The 18,259-nt window shown below is 34.7% G+C and overlaps 2 protein-coding genes across 6 annotated transcripts; both read right to left on the bottom strand.

Annotated features, from left to right (window-relative positions):
- Window positions 1-4,240, bottom strand: LOC108991594. 2 transcript variants are annotated; one of them, XM_018965917.2, is made up of 3 exons: window positions 2,889-4,240; window positions 2,063-2,321; window positions 1-663 (listed from the first exon to the last, which is right to left on the bottom strand). In XM_018965917.2, exons 1-3 carry the CDS (start codon window positions 4,019-4,021, stop codon window positions 484-486), a joined length of 1,572 nt encoding a protein of 523 aa, XP_018821462.2. In that variant the 5' UTR covers window positions 4,022-4,240; the 3' UTR covers window positions 1-483. The 2 variants fall into 2 exon arrangements, with proteins under 2 accessions (XP_018821462.2, XP_018821463.2); XM_018965918.2 differs by having other exon boundaries at window positions 130-663; window positions 2,063-2,315; window positions 2,889-4,222.
- Window positions 4,241-11,630: 7,390 nt separating this feature from the next.
- On the bottom strand, window positions 11,631-17,943 carry LOC109019058 (casein kinase II subunit beta-1-like). 4 transcript variants are annotated; one of them, XM_035687457.1, is made up of 5 exons: window positions 17,442-17,943; window positions 13,299-13,517; window positions 12,908-13,017; window positions 12,642-12,807; window positions 11,631-12,127 (listed from the first exon to the last, which is right to left on the bottom strand). In XM_035687457.1, exons 1-5 carry the CDS (start codon window positions 17,659-17,661, stop codon window positions 11,997-11,999), a joined length of 846 nt encoding a protein of 281 aa, XP_035543350.1. In that variant the 5' UTR covers window positions 17,662-17,943; the 3' UTR covers window positions 11,631-11,996. The 4 variants fall into 4 exon arrangements, with proteins under 4 accessions (XP_035543350.1, XP_035543351.1, XP_035543353.1 ...); XM_035687458.1 differs by having other exon boundaries at window positions 12,645-12,807; XM_035687460.1 differs by having other exon boundaries at window positions 12,645-12,807; window positions 13,299-13,502; window positions 17,442-17,929.
- Between the last annotated feature and the right edge of the window lie 316 nt (window positions 17,944-18,259).

The following is an 18,259-nucleotide window of genomic DNA, read 5'->3' as shown; positions in this document are numbered from 1 at the left end:
TAATAAAGAATATATTTTCTTCTTTTCTTCCTGGAAATGATGGTGTACACAACTTTGGCTGGGAAGTTTATCCAAGCGCCAACTCATACGACCACTTGCATGTTTACAGGATGACTCTCAAGTGTTGTGAAAGAAAATCCTATGCTAAACACAGACAGCTGCTCAGTGTCCATCTGCACTCTATGTCTTGTAAACTTCAAACGCCCTATGCACACTTCTTGAAGCCAGCAAAATGGAGGGAACCTGTTTGCTCCTCAATCAGCCATTTACTCTAATGACCGAATGCGGTTCCAAGCAGGTACCTTTCGTATGCAGCACTGACAATGGAGCATTCACGGCAAAAGAAAGGAGAAAAATGGATTTAGAAAAGGCGACTTGTTTGTGCTTCTGTTGCTTTCTCTGTTGTAAAAGCTAATATGCTGTAGTGGTAGGCATTCTTTAGCGGATGCATAATGTTGATGAGGTAAGGTCTTAGAGGATCATTCATACGGATGGAATTGGTGTCTCGTCAATGTTGATGCCGAGATGCATTTTGTTTTGGACAGCCTTTACAGCAGCTACTCTTGCTGCATTTGCTGCTTTATTTGCCGCCGCCATGGCTCGGTTCACTTTCTCATCCATCTTCCCCACATCAAATGCTTTCTCAGCAGCTCGCTGCGCTTCCTGCTCATAAGACATCTCCATTAGTAATTGATAATTGTTCCAATAATTAAGGTTGCGTCTATGTTTAGAATAAGATTAAAATGCCATTGTATTACAAGCCTGTTAAGTTTGTTAGCATTGTTGGCTTTGAGCTGGTGTCTGTAATCAACCAGTGATCAGCTATGTGAACTGTGAAACCTCATCATAAGACAAACCAAACTCAATCTAATAGTTTCAGTGACCAGAAAATAACAAACACCACAAATATGTCCTGTCCTTTGACTGCCCAATGCACCTGGTCTAACAAAGAACACAACTGCATTCTTTTAGCCACTCAACCAGCATGCAAGCTAATCTCAGAAATTAGCTTACCCCTACATAACATTCCTATGTAAAAAGTTAATGTGGACAGGATTGGAAGTTGTGACAGTCAACACATACTATAACTTGTATCTTAACTAGGGAAATCAACTCCAAAGGTGTACAAATTCTTGCACTCTACCATTTACTTAATTAAAATAAAATAGCAAAATTCTCCTTTCACTGACAAAGGTGTACAATATTCCCCAACCAGACATCTTTTCGGATTCAGAGTTTATCTCCCATTTTGAGCATCTTCAGTTGCAAAATGGGTAGATGTCTAAAATTTTCTGAATTAATCATGATGGACATTCGAAGAAAATCCACATGAATATTATGGTTGACATTCAATTTTAATGATTTCTATAGTCAACACACGAAGTTAGGATATTTATATTTACATTCTAAAAATACAAAAACAGCAAAATAGATGTGAAATATTGATTGCATAATACCCAAGGCTTTTGGGCCAAATGATATCTCATTCCCTCATAAAAATGAGGAAAGTGGGTGAGTCATGGTAATGATTCAAGTTCTATGGGATGTGTGAATTTCTTATCAATCACCAAAGAAAAAATAAAGATATTGATTTCAAAAAAATATACGAAGAAAACAAATAATGATAGAATATGAAACTTCAATAGGAGTTACAAATCCGTCTAACAAGGTAGTGTGCTACTTTCCAAATTAGTATAGCCATTTGCCGTGTATGACCAGAAATGGAAGGATGGGTAGGTTTTGTGTCAGAGGGGCATTATTCTGGAAATTTTCCACATAGCAACCACTGGCAATGGTAGCTGCTCAAAACTTTTTACTTTTCAGGTCATCCATTGAATTTAATAGAGGGAGAGGGAGAGGGAGAGGGAGAGAGCATTCGTTACCCTAGGCACAGAAGAGTAAGGACCAAAATGGCATCTTTTTGGTTCTACCATGTTAGTAGTGAAGGTGAATGCATACAGTAACATTTGCTTATTCTACTTTTCATTTTGTTTAGTAGTTTTTCATTGCACAGGAAAATCCTATCACCAAAAGGGAAAAAATTAAAAAAAACCACAGTTACCTGGACTGCATTAAGAACTTTGGTATAGTTGACAGCATAGGGAGATCCATGACAGGTGAGTTGCAGGCAAGGAATGTCAAGAACCCCGTTTTGCCAGTGACCAGATTGTGTCTCCCCATTCCTGAAGGTGTATAAACCAAATCCCTGCCTTCTTCCCTCATGCCAGGATCCCTCATACCGATGTCCATTTCCAAACTGATAGACTCCAAAACCATGCATTTTGTCTGCAAAATATTCCCCAGCATATGTGTCCCTGTTCCTTCATTATCATATGAAACACATTAGCAAGAATGCTCTATCATGCAAACTGCAATTTGCGTCTGGTCACATGTGTTTATATTGCACCATGATCAGGAATAATTTAACTTAAAGGTTAGGAATTAAGACATAAGTAAAGAAGAAAACATTGTGCAATGCCATGGAGAGATGATAGAGACTAAACCACTGATTAATGTCACAAAATGTCAGAGAGCCATTCCTCAAGTTAGGTCAGTGGCCCATTTGGGTTGAAATCCTCCAGTATTAAAATTAAATTATCATGAGATTACAAATTGAAGTGCATTGTACACCACTTTTAATCAGCTAGGGCACTAAATCTAGCCCCTGATTGTAAGATTCTACAATTGATCAACCCTAAAACACAAAGATTAAACATAATTTAAAGAAAATTTTACGTGCTTATCAACAAATAAAATTCTTATAAACACTCGGCAGTTTGGATAAGCTAAACTTCAAGCATCAACATTGTGCCAAAGAGGACATCATACAAAATCTAATACAACCCATTAATGAAAATATCTAAAAACTGAAAGTTACAAGAATTCACCTGAAATGGTAACGACCAAGACCGTGTTTGACACCCCACTTGAATTCCCCCACATACTGGCTCCCGTCCACACAAGTATGGACTCCACACCCATGACACTGCCCATTAGACCACTCCCCAGCATAGACATCTCCAGTGTAGAACCTATACAATCCAATCCCATGCCTCAAGCCCTGCCTATACTGCCCACGGTACCTGCTACCTTTTGCCCACGTCTCAACCCCATACCCATCATACTTCTCATCAATCCAATCCCCCTCATACCTGCCTCTCCTGTGATAGTGGTAAACTCCACTTCCAGAACACTTTCCCTTGTGGAATTCACCCTCATAAACATCCCCATTGCTATAAACTTGCACAGAAGACCCTGAATTTGGCCTTTTTACCAATTCGGGCTTCGACCCAATTGACCAAAGAACAGGCGGATATGGTTTAGAGGGGCAGGAAGCTGAGAAAAACTTAATTGGGAACGAACGGCCAAAGAATAATCGAATCGAGGGCAGGCGAGGGAGTTCAAGATTGAGAGAAATTAAAAGGGCAGCGGAGAAAACTAGCAGTGAAAGGAAGTCAAGGATAAAAGAGCGGCGAGGATTGGAGACGAAGTAGTAAAGAGAAGGCAAGCAAAGGAGGATAAGAAAGCGAAAACGAGCTCGTAGCAAACGAGCACATCGCAAATGACGGAAAAACTTGAGGGCCAGTGCTTTTTTGGCAAAGGAAATTGAATACGAAGGAGTCGAGTGGGAAAAAGATGGTGATGAAGATTGTACATCCAAAGTTTTGTGGTGGGAATTATTGATAGGGGTTGGTGGTGAACAGTATGAAACTGTGGAAGGTGCTTGGGCCATTATAGGCCTCCTATGAGGCGCAGAACGAAGGGTTTGTGAAGCTGAGGGATTGCTGGAAATGGGTTCGCGGTGAAACTGGTTTTGGTGGGGTTGTGTTGGTGGGTTGTGGAGTGTGAGATGAGGGTGGGGTTTGCTTTGGTTGGAAACAAAGTGGATGATGGTGCTTAGTGAGTTGGATTGGGCATGGATTTGAAGGTGATTTTGGTGGTTTGGAGGAAGGTAAAGTGGTGGGGTTGGGTTCAAATCGGAAGCGACTTGTTGTTGAGTTTCGGATTTTTTCTGGTGCATTTACATATAAAAAAATTGATACGTATCGACTGTGTGTACCAGTGTAAAAGGTCTATGGTTTCTTTTTTCTTGCTGCAGCTAATAAGGTTTCTGCCTGCTGCGAATATCTGTGTATGCTTCTGCTTCTGTTTTTGGAGGTATTGATTTCTGGTTTTCGCCGAGAGAGAGAGAGAGAGAGAGAGAGAGCCGTCGGAAGAGGACTCCTCGTGTTTGGGACTTGGAAGTGAGTGAGACCTTGAGAACTAATATATATAGGAGGGGTTCTTCAATAAAAGACTGTGGCTTTACTAAATTTACTGATAATGCCACTACCTTTAAGGAAACTGGCAATCTAAGAGCATTCACATTGAATTTCCTATAAAATTTCCTATAATTTAGCTAAAAAGTATATTTTCTAAAAATTTTTTCTAAATTTTACTCATCTTTTAAAAACCTTCTACATCCCATTCCCTATCAATTCCCTATTCTATTAAAATAATATTTCTCTATTCTTTTTTTATTAATTTTTTCTCTCACTTTCATTTATAAATTTAACTACTCAATATTTTTTTTTATGTTTTGAATTATTACTCTAGTGAAGATTTTAAATAAAAATTTAAATTATTTTTAATATTTTTAAAATTATTATTTTTTTATATTTTCGTAGCTATTTAAATTATATTTAAAAATATTATTTAAAATTACAATAAATATGAGTATGAAAGAAAGTGTAGATGATTGGAAGAAGAATTAATTTAATTGAAATGAATAAAATATTGATAAAAGTGATTTAGGGAATGAATAGTGGTTCCCCAAATATAGGGAACCACTATTCATTCTCTAAATCTTTTTCTTAAAATAGGGATCCGGATGTAGGGAGATTTTTAGTTTATTTCCTAAAATATTCCTCAAATTATAGGAAAAAAGTGGTTTTAGGGAAGCTAATGGGAATGCTCTAAGAACTGAACAAGTTTGTTTCTTTCACTTGGTGGGTATTTCTTATTTCTTTTTCTTTAATTTCAAGTTTTGGTATAAACCAGAATAAGTTGAGATGTCATCAAAGCCTGCATAAGCTAATTCATACTTTATCCAAGGATAAGGAGATCTTGTGCTGGCAGGCAAATTGGGGGGGTTATTATAAGCCACCAATTAGAGCTCCGTGGTCAATGACCAATGGTGTTAAGGGTCTAATTTGTGGTATAAAAATATATTACATCGAAAGAGTTTTTGGTATGCATCGGTTAGTATTTACCTCACGTCTAACAATTATTTTTTTTATAAGGTGTGGGATAGTAAATAGTAACTGATAAAAATAATTATTCTTTCATCAATATTAAGATTTCGAAAAATCTAATTATAAATGATTCTGCATATTAATACATGCACTCATTCAATATGATTGGTCAGAAAGTATATTTTATTAAAAACAGTGCTAATTTGAATTTAGAATATAAAGACAATAATATTAATACGTAAATTAGTATGCAAACTTACTTGTAGATAACAAAACTCTTAAAATTTTTATCACTTGAGCCAACTATTAGAAATTATTAGATCTGTCATTAATCGACATATAATTACGATATTTTCTCATGGATTTTATCTTTTTTCTGCTTTTGTCTTGTTTTTTTGTAACCTATCTTGCTAATAACGTTCTCAATCAATCGTTGTTGTATCGATATACAAGAAGGATCCCCCGACCAATTTGGTCAAGTTGTAACATAATCCTTCGATTATTGTAAAGAAAACTGAAACTTTGTTTTACAAGGAAGGGTAGTGATACCCTTACCACGCTATACTACCGGTCTACTACTGATTTATTTTTTTAATTTCTTTCCTCTGCAGGTCAGGACTTCACAAGTCCATTTCACTGCTCAGATCACGCGATCTGATCGAATCTCAGATGAAAGTGTCAGCTTCTGACAAAAATAATATAAAATTCGTTTCTATCAATATTCAAAGCAAAATGGTAGCCCACGAGTTTACTCTCACATTTTCACCTTTCATCTATTTAATTTTAATTTTTTATTTTTTTAATTTTTTATTTAATAATTAAGGAAATAAAATTTAAAATAATGATATATTTTTTATTTTTTAAAAATATGAATAAAAAAATAAAATAAAATAAAATATAAAATTTATATCAATAAACATGCTCAATCATATGTTAAAAATGTGAAATTTATATTAGAAAAAGGATAATACTAATCTTCTCGCTACCGTTTGCATTTTTTTTTTTTTTACTTTAAGATTATGAAGGTGTTTTTTTAATGATGTTATCAATTTTTTTTTAAAAAAATATATATTTAAGTGTTAAAAAAATAAATGTAAAAAAAATAAGAAAAAAAATACATCAAAATAACTAACGAAAATCAGTCGTAGCTGTAATGCCATCCTAAATTTAAAGAAAATGATACTCTTATCACTAATTCTTACAGTTTGATATTACTGCTGAAATTTTTTATTTTTTTTATTTAATTATTATTAAAGTATTTTTTAATAATATTGTGATTTTTTTATTTTTTTTAAATATATTTAAAAATGTAAAAAAACATATATAAAAATATTAAAAAAAAAAGGACCAATTATACTTAACTGTCGGAGTAGCACAAAAGCTAAAAAAAAAAAAATAAGTCTATATATTTACGTCAAATCTTACCGAAAACGTGTAGAAGGAGGAAATAGTAAAACTGACAGAAAATTCAAAGTGAAGGGAGCGTGCAGCACTGCTGAGGCAAAATAAATTTTAAAAAATAAACGGGTAGTAGGCCGGTAGTACAGCGTAGTAAGGGTATCATTTTCCTACAAGGAATTCCATGTTGAGAGGATTGTTAGCCAATGCGAGCAGGCAATTCTGTAAATAGAGTTACATTCAAGGGCAATTTCCTAGATTATTTGGGTTGACCTTCAAACGGTGGTTGCTTATCTTCTTAAATTTCATCTGCCACTTACAACAAAATACCGTTGCAAAAACCAAAGCTCCCGTTAACGGTTAACCCAATTTTATGGGATGCATTAAAAAAGAACAAAAGTTTTCTTAGGTGCTGTTTCTATAGTTCAATATTTAAATACTATTAAAATATTTTTAATTTCTCTCATATTTTTTTTCTCTAATCGTTATAATTTTTTTAAACATTTTAATAAAACACAAAAACAATTAATTTTTTTAAATTCTAAAACAAAAATAATATTATAATTATATAATATTTTTACTCAAATTTTTCTCTCTTCTTTTCTAAAATTTAATAAAATTGTTAACTCAAATACTACACTTTTTTTTTAATGAAAAATAAATAAATATTTTGTTTTGTGGAGTCTTAATTTCCAAGATTCCACATGTTTGATACTTCATCTTCCCTCCCCTCTTTTAGATTAGATTGACGGGATTTGATAGATGTAGAAAAGGGCAGAACTGAAATAAGGGCATGTACAATGATAGATTAAAGGGTGAAGATAGGGGTCATTGAATTAGTCAAAAATGTGGACTGCCTGCACCTATATACTATATTCAAATCCTTATATCTGGTTAATGCATTAAGGTGACATGTCTTATTCCAGTCAAAAATGAACAAAATAGTTGAAATGGAGAGAGAAGTTATAAGCTTGTGATGGGCTCTTTTATGGGTTATTATTCCTTTTTTTTTTTTTCTTTTTTTTTGGGTCTTCCTTTCCTTTGACTCAAACAAATTTCATTTTTATTGGTTATAGATAGGACTTCCAATGGCATTTTGATTACTAGAATCATCCACTGGTCTTTCTAAAATTCATTTTTGATTATTAACCTATAATCATTAATTACTCATGTCTCATCAGTTTCTTTCTATAGAATTAATGATATAATTAACTAGGTAAGTGGTCTTAAGTTCAAACTTAATCACACGTTGATGACATTATTGTTCTTTATTGACACGGTTGTTCGAAAACGACTAATTCTAAAAGTGAATAGATACTTCAGCAATGATGATAATAATGTTAAGAGTTATGCTACATATAATTATTTTATATATTTTTTACACAATCTATTGATATGATTGATTAAAATAATTATTTTATATTAAAAAAAATGATACAGCTAATTATATTGTCCGATTGGTGTCCTGAGAGCAACGCAAGGACCGAGTTTTGTGGTGGAGTGACACATGGAATTTTTTAAACTTTCCATGGTAAGAAATATAAAATATTTAATAATTCATGTATGTATTCAGCAGCCTTTCCTTCCAAGATAACTAACTTGCTAGTATTTTATTTTATTTTATTTTAATATAGTTTATTCTTTTTTATTTGGCTGAGCCATTGCAGTTCAAATTAAGCTCCACCCATGCTGTGGACTTCTACTACAAATATAATTTATAAAAATTATTTCCATAGAGCCTGGTCTTGGTATACACTAGTGTTATTGAATTGCATAAAGGAATCGAACCACCTGTTGGTACTTGGTAGTTTCATCTTTCATGCAATCATACCGATTCTCAGATTCTCTTACATTCGAAGGTGAGATCCGAGGGTAGTATTTCTCTTTTCCAAAAAGAAAAGCAAAAAACAAAATAAAGAAACTATATATGCAGTTTGGGTAGTGAGATAAGATGATTTTATATAAAAGTTAAATAAAATATTATTATAATATTATTTTATTAATATTATTATTCCTTTGAGATTTGAAAAAGTTAAATTGTTCATTATATTTTTTATAAAATTTTGAAAAAGTTGTAATGATGAGATGAAACAATTTCACTATCCAAACTAGGCAACAAATAGATTTTACAAAAATAAATTCACAAATTGATGTAACTTGATGTGATACGTTAGAGTATAAAACTAATTTTATTGCATATCTTATGAAATCAAATCAGTTTGTATGTATAATTTTTTGTAAGATCTCTTTATAACTGTAGTACTTCTCAACTTATATATGTAAAGGTCATCTGACCCTCTCTCTCTAACTCATCGTTGCCAAGAGAATTTTATTTTTTTCCCCCTTTTTCTTAGGTAAAAAGAAAGGGAATTTAGTAACTTCACCAAGAAACCAAGCATGAATGGATGAGTCTAGCCGAGTTGGCTTTCTATATAACAAGGAATATATTTGGTAGCCGTCTGAAAAGAATGGGGATACCAATATCCATTATTTTTTAAATGATTGCAAGAAACAATTAAACAAGGGTAAGGCCTCCACATCTATGAATATGCAAATTGAGTCGGCTTCCCTTTGTTCTTATCCAACTTTTGCCACGCCCTTGTCCCTGTCATCTTCCTCTCATCCATGTCCATGTCCCCTTAGTTTTGCTATCAAGAAATGGAAGATAAAAACAAAAGACCCTCACTCAGTCTCTTTGGCAGTGTCTTACTTTTCATATACATTTTGGATTGGGACTGAGGCAAGGAAGAAGAAATAATGTACAAATGTATGAGAATGCGATAGAAAAAGGGACCTTTCTATTTGACGTTTAAAGAAAAATACCCTTTTTCTTTTGTTGATGAGTTTGTATGGCTATGAATTATGTATATAATAATCAAAGAGTATTTCCAGTACCCAGTTGGCATATACGACAGAGTCAATTATGTGCAATTTTGTGAGGTTGATGGAAAATGATTGCGGTTCGTGTATGAGAAAAAAAATTTGAATTGAGTTTTGTGCTAGACGCCAACTTGATAAAATCCATGTGATGGTTTCTAAATACTTTATTTTTGATAATCTGGTATATCTATATATCAAGATAATTCAAGTGAGATTTCGACAAATCATTCTTAACGTCGATTTCTAACCACGTGTTTATGCACAAATCACTTAATTTTCCTTCTCGAAATTTGAGTATAGAACAAAGAGAAGAAGGGATTGAGTCGGAAATATTAACAATGATTGATTCTATTGTATGATATAGTTCATTAGCATGCAATAATATTGATAAATATCTCATTTTATTTAGTCATGCAGCCATTTCACCCAGTTCTCTCTCTCTCTCTCTCTCTCTCTGAGTTAAAACCTTAAATGGTAGGATGAGCACAATGCATTTTGTGCAATCTATACTACTCTCAGTTAAAGGCATCCATAGACAAGAAGAAAACACAGCATGATCAATACTGATTCAATTGGCCTAGAGGACGGACTATATTTTATATCGATTTGGATGAAAGGATCAAAGGTATATGGGGTACGTTATTCAGAGTTGTCATAGAAAGGAACAAAGGGGCAACTTCCATTTTGAATTCATGAGGAAGGAAAGTACCATATGGGCCCAACCCATAAGCATTGACCCCAGATTCCGACCAAAAGTTCAATGGGTCCCAATAGCTGATCAATGATTGCCCATATAAGGCATTCTTAGGATAAGCCCACCACTTATCTACCTAACATTAATAATTCTTCATGCCTGCAAGAGGGACTCAAAATAATGGACTTGGCCCAGCCCCTTCCCTCGCCATCTGGGTTTCAACTCATTTTAATTATTTACTATTTTTTTTTTTCGCCAATCATTTAATGCCAAACTAAAAATTCATAACTAGAAAAATGATTGAAAACATTGTACATTGTGAACATGTTTGAAGAAGGACAAACTGAGAAATGCTATGTATCAGCCATTATTCATTTCCATTCCACACCTATAACTTTTTCATGAAGTGTGAGTGAATTTTTCATAAGGTATATGAGCATTTTTCTTAAGGTATGAAGTGTACATTGATGAATAGTGACTGATAAAAAAAAATTTCTCTATCCAAAGTGGGAAAAACAAACGGCATCAAGAATATGGTGCAAAGGGCATCATTTCCCTTTTTGAAAAAGGCCTACCATACATCGCAATTAAGAAAGTGACTAAAAAAATAATATAAAGAGCCCTAGAATTTGACTCACTTGACAACAAAAAGGAAGTGTGTTGGGAAAAGAGAATGCGAGATTCAAGTTGGAAATTGGGAGGGCATAAAGCAAGAAAGAAAGCTGGAATTAACATAGTTAACCTTCTGCCACCCAGCACTTGGATTAATATACTAATACAACTAGGGTTTGACATGTTCACAGTTGAAACCGAGTCACAACGTTCAGTCAAAACCATGAAGAGACGCTCATAATCTCATTCATCACCAATTTCCTACTCTTCCCCACCTGAGGGAGAGAATTATGATTCATGAACCCAATAATCCCAAACCTAGAGGCAGGCAACCAGGCTGGCTCCTAGGATCACAAGTGTAAAGCTAGCAGTCTAACGATGGAGAACAGTTTGGTTGGTATGCATCTGCATTCTTGCAACCTGGGATGCATGCAATATGTACACTGACGAGCAGACTTCTAGGTTTTGTCATGTCTTTTATTTCCCTCGCCTCCAGTACAATATGTTTGACAAGCACAATGTTTAAAGAGCAATACTATAAACAACGAAAAAAGAGACAAATGGTTTCATCTCATCTCATCATTATACCTTTTCTAAATTCCTACACAACATATAATAAACAATTCAACTTTTTCAAATCTCAAAACAATAATAATATTAAAAAATAATATTTTAACAATATTTTATTCAACTTTCATCTAAAACTATCTCATCTCATTTCACTATCCAAACGGGGGCCTAACAGAAACACAATCACGGTACTAAGGCTAAAGCTTATGACAGGAAATAATAGAATATAACATGATAAATCTGGTCATTGGAGAGGATCATGGAATTAGTGGCTAACCTTTTAACTACCAACAATCACGGTACTAAGCTTATGACAGGAAAGGAGAAAGCAAGGAAGGAATAATCCAAAAAAAAAAGAAATCAACTACAGAACCATTTCAATACCTACACTACCAAAAAGTACAAAGCATTAGAGAAGATCGCTGATAAGCACAGCTAAATTGAAAACTGAATACTTGCTTCACGTGGTTGCCAATGGCTTTACAGTTACTTTCAAAAACTTACAGAATAGAGGAAGCTGTAAGTGTGAAGTCCATCTATTTCTTAGGGCAATAGTCCAAAACAGAAGCTAAGCAATGCTAGCCCAATTGAAGCTTGGAATTCCTGCATCATGGCTTGTGAATCTTGAACCCAAACACTCTTGGAACATAGCTCAGTAACGCCTTTTGAGGCTTCAGGTGCCCATAAGTCATCAAGAAGAGGTGAGGAAATGTGGTTCCAAAATATGCTCCATCAATGTCTAGAAAGAGTTAAAGAAACTTAGGAAATACCAAATGCCCAGGGTGCTGTGCTGGGCCACTTAAAATGATTTGGACCTCCACACAATATTGCATTAATGTTGATTTTTAAAAGTAGTCCTACTACTCATATCATCCCAAGTGTAATACCCACATAACACCATTGACATGACAGTTATTGATATGCATATAACATCAACTATATAAAAAAAAAGGCTTATGTCTGCCATGTTAGCGGTGTTACACAGGTGTTACAAATAGAAATTTTCCTCTGAAAAATAATTATGATAAATATAGAAATAACAAGAAGGGGCTCATTCTAGTGTGACTAATAGACAGACAGAAGTGCGAAAAGCCAAAAAAAGGAAAGAAAAAGAGGGGAAAAGGGGAGAAAATGAAAGAAAGGAGGGAAGGGGGGGGGGGGGGGGGGTGCATATCAACAAGAGCACGTGTTGACACCACCTGGATATATGCAGTAAGCAGTTGCAACTACAGGTTCAACTGTATATAGGATACTACCTTGATATTTGGATCGAGGGTAGTAGATATCTTCACATCTGGGGCAGTATATCTTTACCGTGCTTGACCGAGGAATATCTGATTGACCAACTGGGAGGCAGGGTTGTCCACAGCAGTAAACTCTTGGGCATCTCCCAAAGTCATAGTTTTTGTACTTTTCTAACTATAAAAAAGTTCCTAAAATGTCATTCTAGCCAGAGCCAAAAGTTTACAGACATGAATGCATGCAATGCAAAATAGTAAACCAAGTTGAAAAATCTCACCATAGCAGTCATTCCTTTGCTTGTCAATATATATCTGAAATGAATCAGACCATAGAGCATCTCAGCTGCCGATTCAACTAACTCATTCTGTTCCTCTGTAAACATATCACCTGTATAATTCCAACCAAGGGAAAGTGCCCAATATTCAAATTGACAATTGAATGAGTGATTATAACTGGACATGTCACCATACAGTTCAAACTATCAGGAAATAAAGAGACAGGAACAAAAGAGAAGAAAAATAAATTATATGAGAAGCGCAATAAAAAAGGATACAAATATATCATGGAATGCTTCAACAAAATAGAAGCATTAAAGTGATGAACTTAAACAAAATAAAATGATCACCACAAGCAAATGGCTAATTTTAAAAGCAAGAAGATATGCTTACCATGAGACGATTCAACATCCAAAATCAAATCAAGTGCATAATCGTAATAAGGAACTTGACTGCTTAACCCACACAGGTTAAAATCATCTTGTATATAATCATCATCTACTTCACAAAAGAATTCATTTCCTCGCAGATTGCAAAACCATGATATCCAAGATGTGTCATCACCATCAGAACCACTAACGTCTGATCCTTCACTGTCTGTTTCAGATTCCTCTACAAAAGATGCAAATTAGCAAATATTGACAAGAATGTTTGCCCACAATCATGAGGTTATGATGGAATAACTTAAAAACCAAATAACACAAAACAAAGTATACTGTGTCAACCACAGTATGTGAGACTATATACGCAACAAGAAGGTGCTTCTTTCAGGAACAACCAAACATAGTAGAAGTGCAGCACAAATTGTGAAAAAACCCAATTGACGTTATGAAAATCTAATCAAGAATAGTAGTTGTGTGAATTACATAAATCATTTCAATTGAATAGGTTAGACCTTACACAGGCAAGAATAAATAATGCTGAAACAAAACTGATTTGAAAGATCAAAACTCCAAAAAAAAAAGTTTCACTTGGAACAAGGATAGGTTGTTGCAGTGACATAATTCTGTGCAAGCAACACTCTTTCATATCACTGAGGCAGAGTCACAGAGGCTAATTTCACATGATAAAGTAACTGCAACCATCCTATATACAAACATACAATATTAAAAGTTATAGATTACTATTTAAAATATCTGCCAAGCCATTTTGAGAAGTGATATCATCTCAGTCGCAAAATAATCATGCTCCTTTATACTCTTTTTTACTGGCACCGGGTATCCAAGAACAAAGCCCCGACTAATCCCGGGGCTGCACAGTCCCTCAACTAGAAGTTTCCGTTGCACCTCGGGTAATTCAAGGGGAAGTTCCCCTGGTCTGATGGCCCCTAGAAATTGTTTGCACCCAAGAGGATTCAGACCTGGAGGGAGCATGCCACCAAGACCAAGGCTTTTACCACTTGAGCCAACCCCTAAGGGTTGCTCCTTTATACTCTATATAGTCACAAACTTTACTAAGGCTCCTTTAGTTTTATATGAGGTTGGCTCCACTCTAGCATCTCTCATTCCATGATATCTTATCTCATGATACCGGCATAAAATAGAGAATGCTCATCTGATATCTTTGTCCCCTTAAAAACACGCATACAAACGACTAGGAGTCACCCTATAAACTTGATCTCTATTGTTCTGTGTGTGTGTGCAGAGAAAGAGAGAGATCTTTATGTCAATCGTTGAATTGCATGAATACCGAACCCCAAAAAGACTAAAAGAAAATTGGGAATCTCCTATCTTTACTTTCAATTATGATCTATCAAAATAATGCAAAATAAAGAAATTTCAAACGTAAATATTTCTGGAGAGATGTAGAGTTTCATTGTAACTTCAATCTAAAACTCTTAACTAATCCTTAATCCCAAATAAACTGGGCTTGAACACATATTATTTAGTCATTTTATGCATTCAAGATAATATTTACCATTATGATGTAGGATAGAAGTGAGAACAAGAGATAGAAGCAGAGTAATAGGAAATAGAGAAGAAAAGGAACCAGAAGAGAAGAGAGGAAGAAGAAGAAAGCAAAGAGGGGTTGGAAGGAGGCGGCTGTGGCACTTAACTCTTAATTCAAAACCTACATTCCAATGTTCCTTACAAGTCTTTAAGTAGTAGGGCAATACAAACCCTAAATGAAATAAATAACATATTAATAAAATAACAAAAATAGATGATGTCTTTAAATAGTAGGGTAATACAAACCCTAAATAAAATAGACAAAACATTAATAAAATAAATAAAGCATTAATAGGAGATGTCCTCATCACATTACCTCCTCAAGTATAAAACCTCTATCGCTACTTATATGCATGTTCTTCCAACCCATTTTACTCCAACAAAAACTAAAAATGCACATCTTCGTTTGAAACCCAGCATATGCAAAATAAAGAAAATGAAATAACAATGATCATGCTGGCCTTTAGAGCCAAAGCAATATATATATATATGACACCAAAAAACCAAGAAAACCAACCGATCTGCAAGAATTATTTCTGAAAAGAAGAGACTATTGATCTTGTCTCTTCTTCAATGAGTGATTTTCTTTCTAAACATTTCTCCCTAAGCAGCAAGTATATGTCCAGAATAAAATTTGGCTTATATCATTAAATACCAGACCAGAAGGTGTATAGATGTGGATCATCACACAGATGCTAATAAAGACCATGGTTCTCCTTTGCCCTTTTAGAGAGGGATTCTGAAACCGCTTACCACAAATAAAACCAGGCTCTTGATCATTTGTGGACTTCAAACCACTTACTAAATGTATATAGTAATTGGATGGCAGCAAAAGAAGGGTAGTTGGCGAAACTAAAAGACACAGTTATAGTAGCACATTTTAAGAAAGGAACGTTGAAGGAAATCTAGGGAAATGTTTGATACATAACCTGCTTCAAAGCATAGGAATGGAAGGCAACATGCATATATTACAGCTGGGAAACTACAAACATGTTTTAATGTAATATATCATACAAGACAGAGTAAGGGTGTCAACAGGATGCAAATGCACAGACTAATATTTTTTTTTATAAGTAAGAAGAATTTATTAATCTATATAATTAGGCAAAGCCCAAGTACACATGAAGTATATAAGAGAAAAACCTAATTAGAAGCTAATTGCTGTGAAGAGCAGCATAAAAGTCATTAAAGCTAGTCCCATTCAATACAATAGCAGAAGCCCAAGATAACAAAGTATAGAAGAAAAAATCTCTAAACCCTCCCATCGAACGTTCCCTATTATCAAAACAGCAACCATTCCTCTCATTCCAAGTAAACCACATTAGCCATAATGGTGCCATCTTCCAAATGCACAGACCAATACTGATATCTTACATGAAAAAACTTGGTCAATTTATCAATGCATCCTCTCCAACCACCATGTAATTCTTTAAGAATTTTACAAGAAACAATGCCAATGTCTAAAAATATTTTCCCTATTTTTGTGCTCATAACAAAAACGAAAAAACCAAGGACATAAAATGGCCGGAAATGAATATAATATGGCAAGGACAACTGGCAGGCAGTTGAAGGTGTGTGTGTGTGTGTGTGCATCTGCATATTTTAGTGTCTAATATCTATTGTGTGTCTGAGAGAGAGAGAGAGAGAGAGAGAGAGAGAGAGTGAGCAGGTTGACATTATCAGACTTAAGCATGGAAAAAAAAGTAGGCAGTTGTTCATTTTCATCTTAAACTCATTAAGATATTTTGAACTGAATTTACCCAACAAGTGACAGTTGCAGCTCCAATAGGTAATGGATGCCAATAAATCATACTATGGGCAAAGGGACGAGAAAGGTTATTCAAACTTTCCCCCAGAAGGTTTAAATCCATTAAGATGAAAGGAACTTCTATTCTTCATAGGTAGAATGTACCCTGAATATCAAAATACATTTTTCTTGATAAATTCAACATATATCAATTATACTTGCAGTTTCATAGGGATGAAAGAAAAATCACCAAAAAATCGTGTTGATCTAAACTTGTGCAAATATCTGACAAGCCATTACAATTTAAGAGCTTACATATATTCTTGGAAATTCTAAGCTCTCTGTCATAACAATAGTTGATTCGAGTTATCCAGTATTCTAAGTTCTTAAAGTAAACCAAGCGATGGTTGTGAGAAATGACCACAACTATTTTATGCTGCTATATAAAATCTCATGACCAATAGTTAACTTCAAAAAATATTCTAAAAAAAAAACATAAAAACCTTTGAAAAGAAGAAACTTGGAAACCTGAGCCCCATAAAAGGTGACGAAAAAAGGGAAAAAAATTGCAATGAAGATCGAATTCTAAAACTTAAGCCCAACATAGATACCCGCTTTACGCAATTAAACTTGTATTATGTATTATGTATGCACAGAGACGCAAACAGGTTTTTGTCATTCTACTAACAATTACACAACAATAAATGAAGTATTTTCGATACCAAAGACCCATCCCGCGTACCCAAATTACAATATACACATACATGTATTATGTATGCACACAGACTCAAACAGGAAAGAAAGAATAAAAAATTGAAAGAGAGAGATATAGTTAGAGACCATCGGAGAAGTTGTTGCTGGCGAGAGAGTCTGTCTGGTCGGGTGGAGGCTTGGCCACGAAGATGGACTTATCCTTGCCGTTAATTAAAGTAGCGGTCCGGGAAGTGGAGGGAGAGGATCGCTCCAGCTGCTTGTCGAGCGCGTCGTTGATCCGCTGCTTCCGATCGGAAACCGGTCCCACCTCGGACCTGGACCCAGCCACCCCTCTCTCTCTATACATCTCCTCGTCGTCCTCCTTGTGCACCCCCGAAAAATTCCTCCTCCTCTGTCTCTCTGTCTCTCTCTGTATATTATCCTCCCTCAAACAGACATAGCGTCAAATTAATCCTCAAAGAAAAGCCCTAGAGCTTGGAAAAATTAGGGTTTGTGTAATGCACGGCAAGGCCTGCTTCAGATAATTTCGTTGGATTCTGCTCGAGAGAGAGAGAGAGAGAGAGAGAGATGGGGCGTTAAGAACTAAAGAGGTATGTACATATCGTCGGAGGAGTGTGGCTGCCGATATATCGGCTCCGAAAGCAAGTTTGCTTTGTTTATGGGTGGGCCTGACGGAGAGATTTGTCCACGTGTCGTTCAGTGGTGCGATCGGAATAGTTGGACAATGATATTTTTTCCACATTTCCTGATTCATGTTTTTGTATGTTACATAAATAATGATAATTATTAGGAAAACAGAAGGTCATTGACCTTGTTTAGTAGTATTTAAATCAATAATTATTAAAATGATAACAACTCATGAATTATTAAAAATCGTCCCATTAACAAATAATCAATAATAAAATTTTATATTTTTAAAATATATATAATAAAAATAAAATAAT

Source organism: Juglans regia, chromosome 2 (genome assembly GCF_001411555.2).
Source record: "Juglans regia cultivar Chandler chromosome 2, Walnut 2.0, whole genome shotgun sequence".
NCBI lineage: Eukaryota > Viridiplantae > Streptophyta > Magnoliopsida > Fagales > Juglandaceae > Juglans > Juglans regia.
Note: the sequence above shows the minus strand (reverse complement) of the source record. Positions and strands in the feature narration are given on the sequence as shown.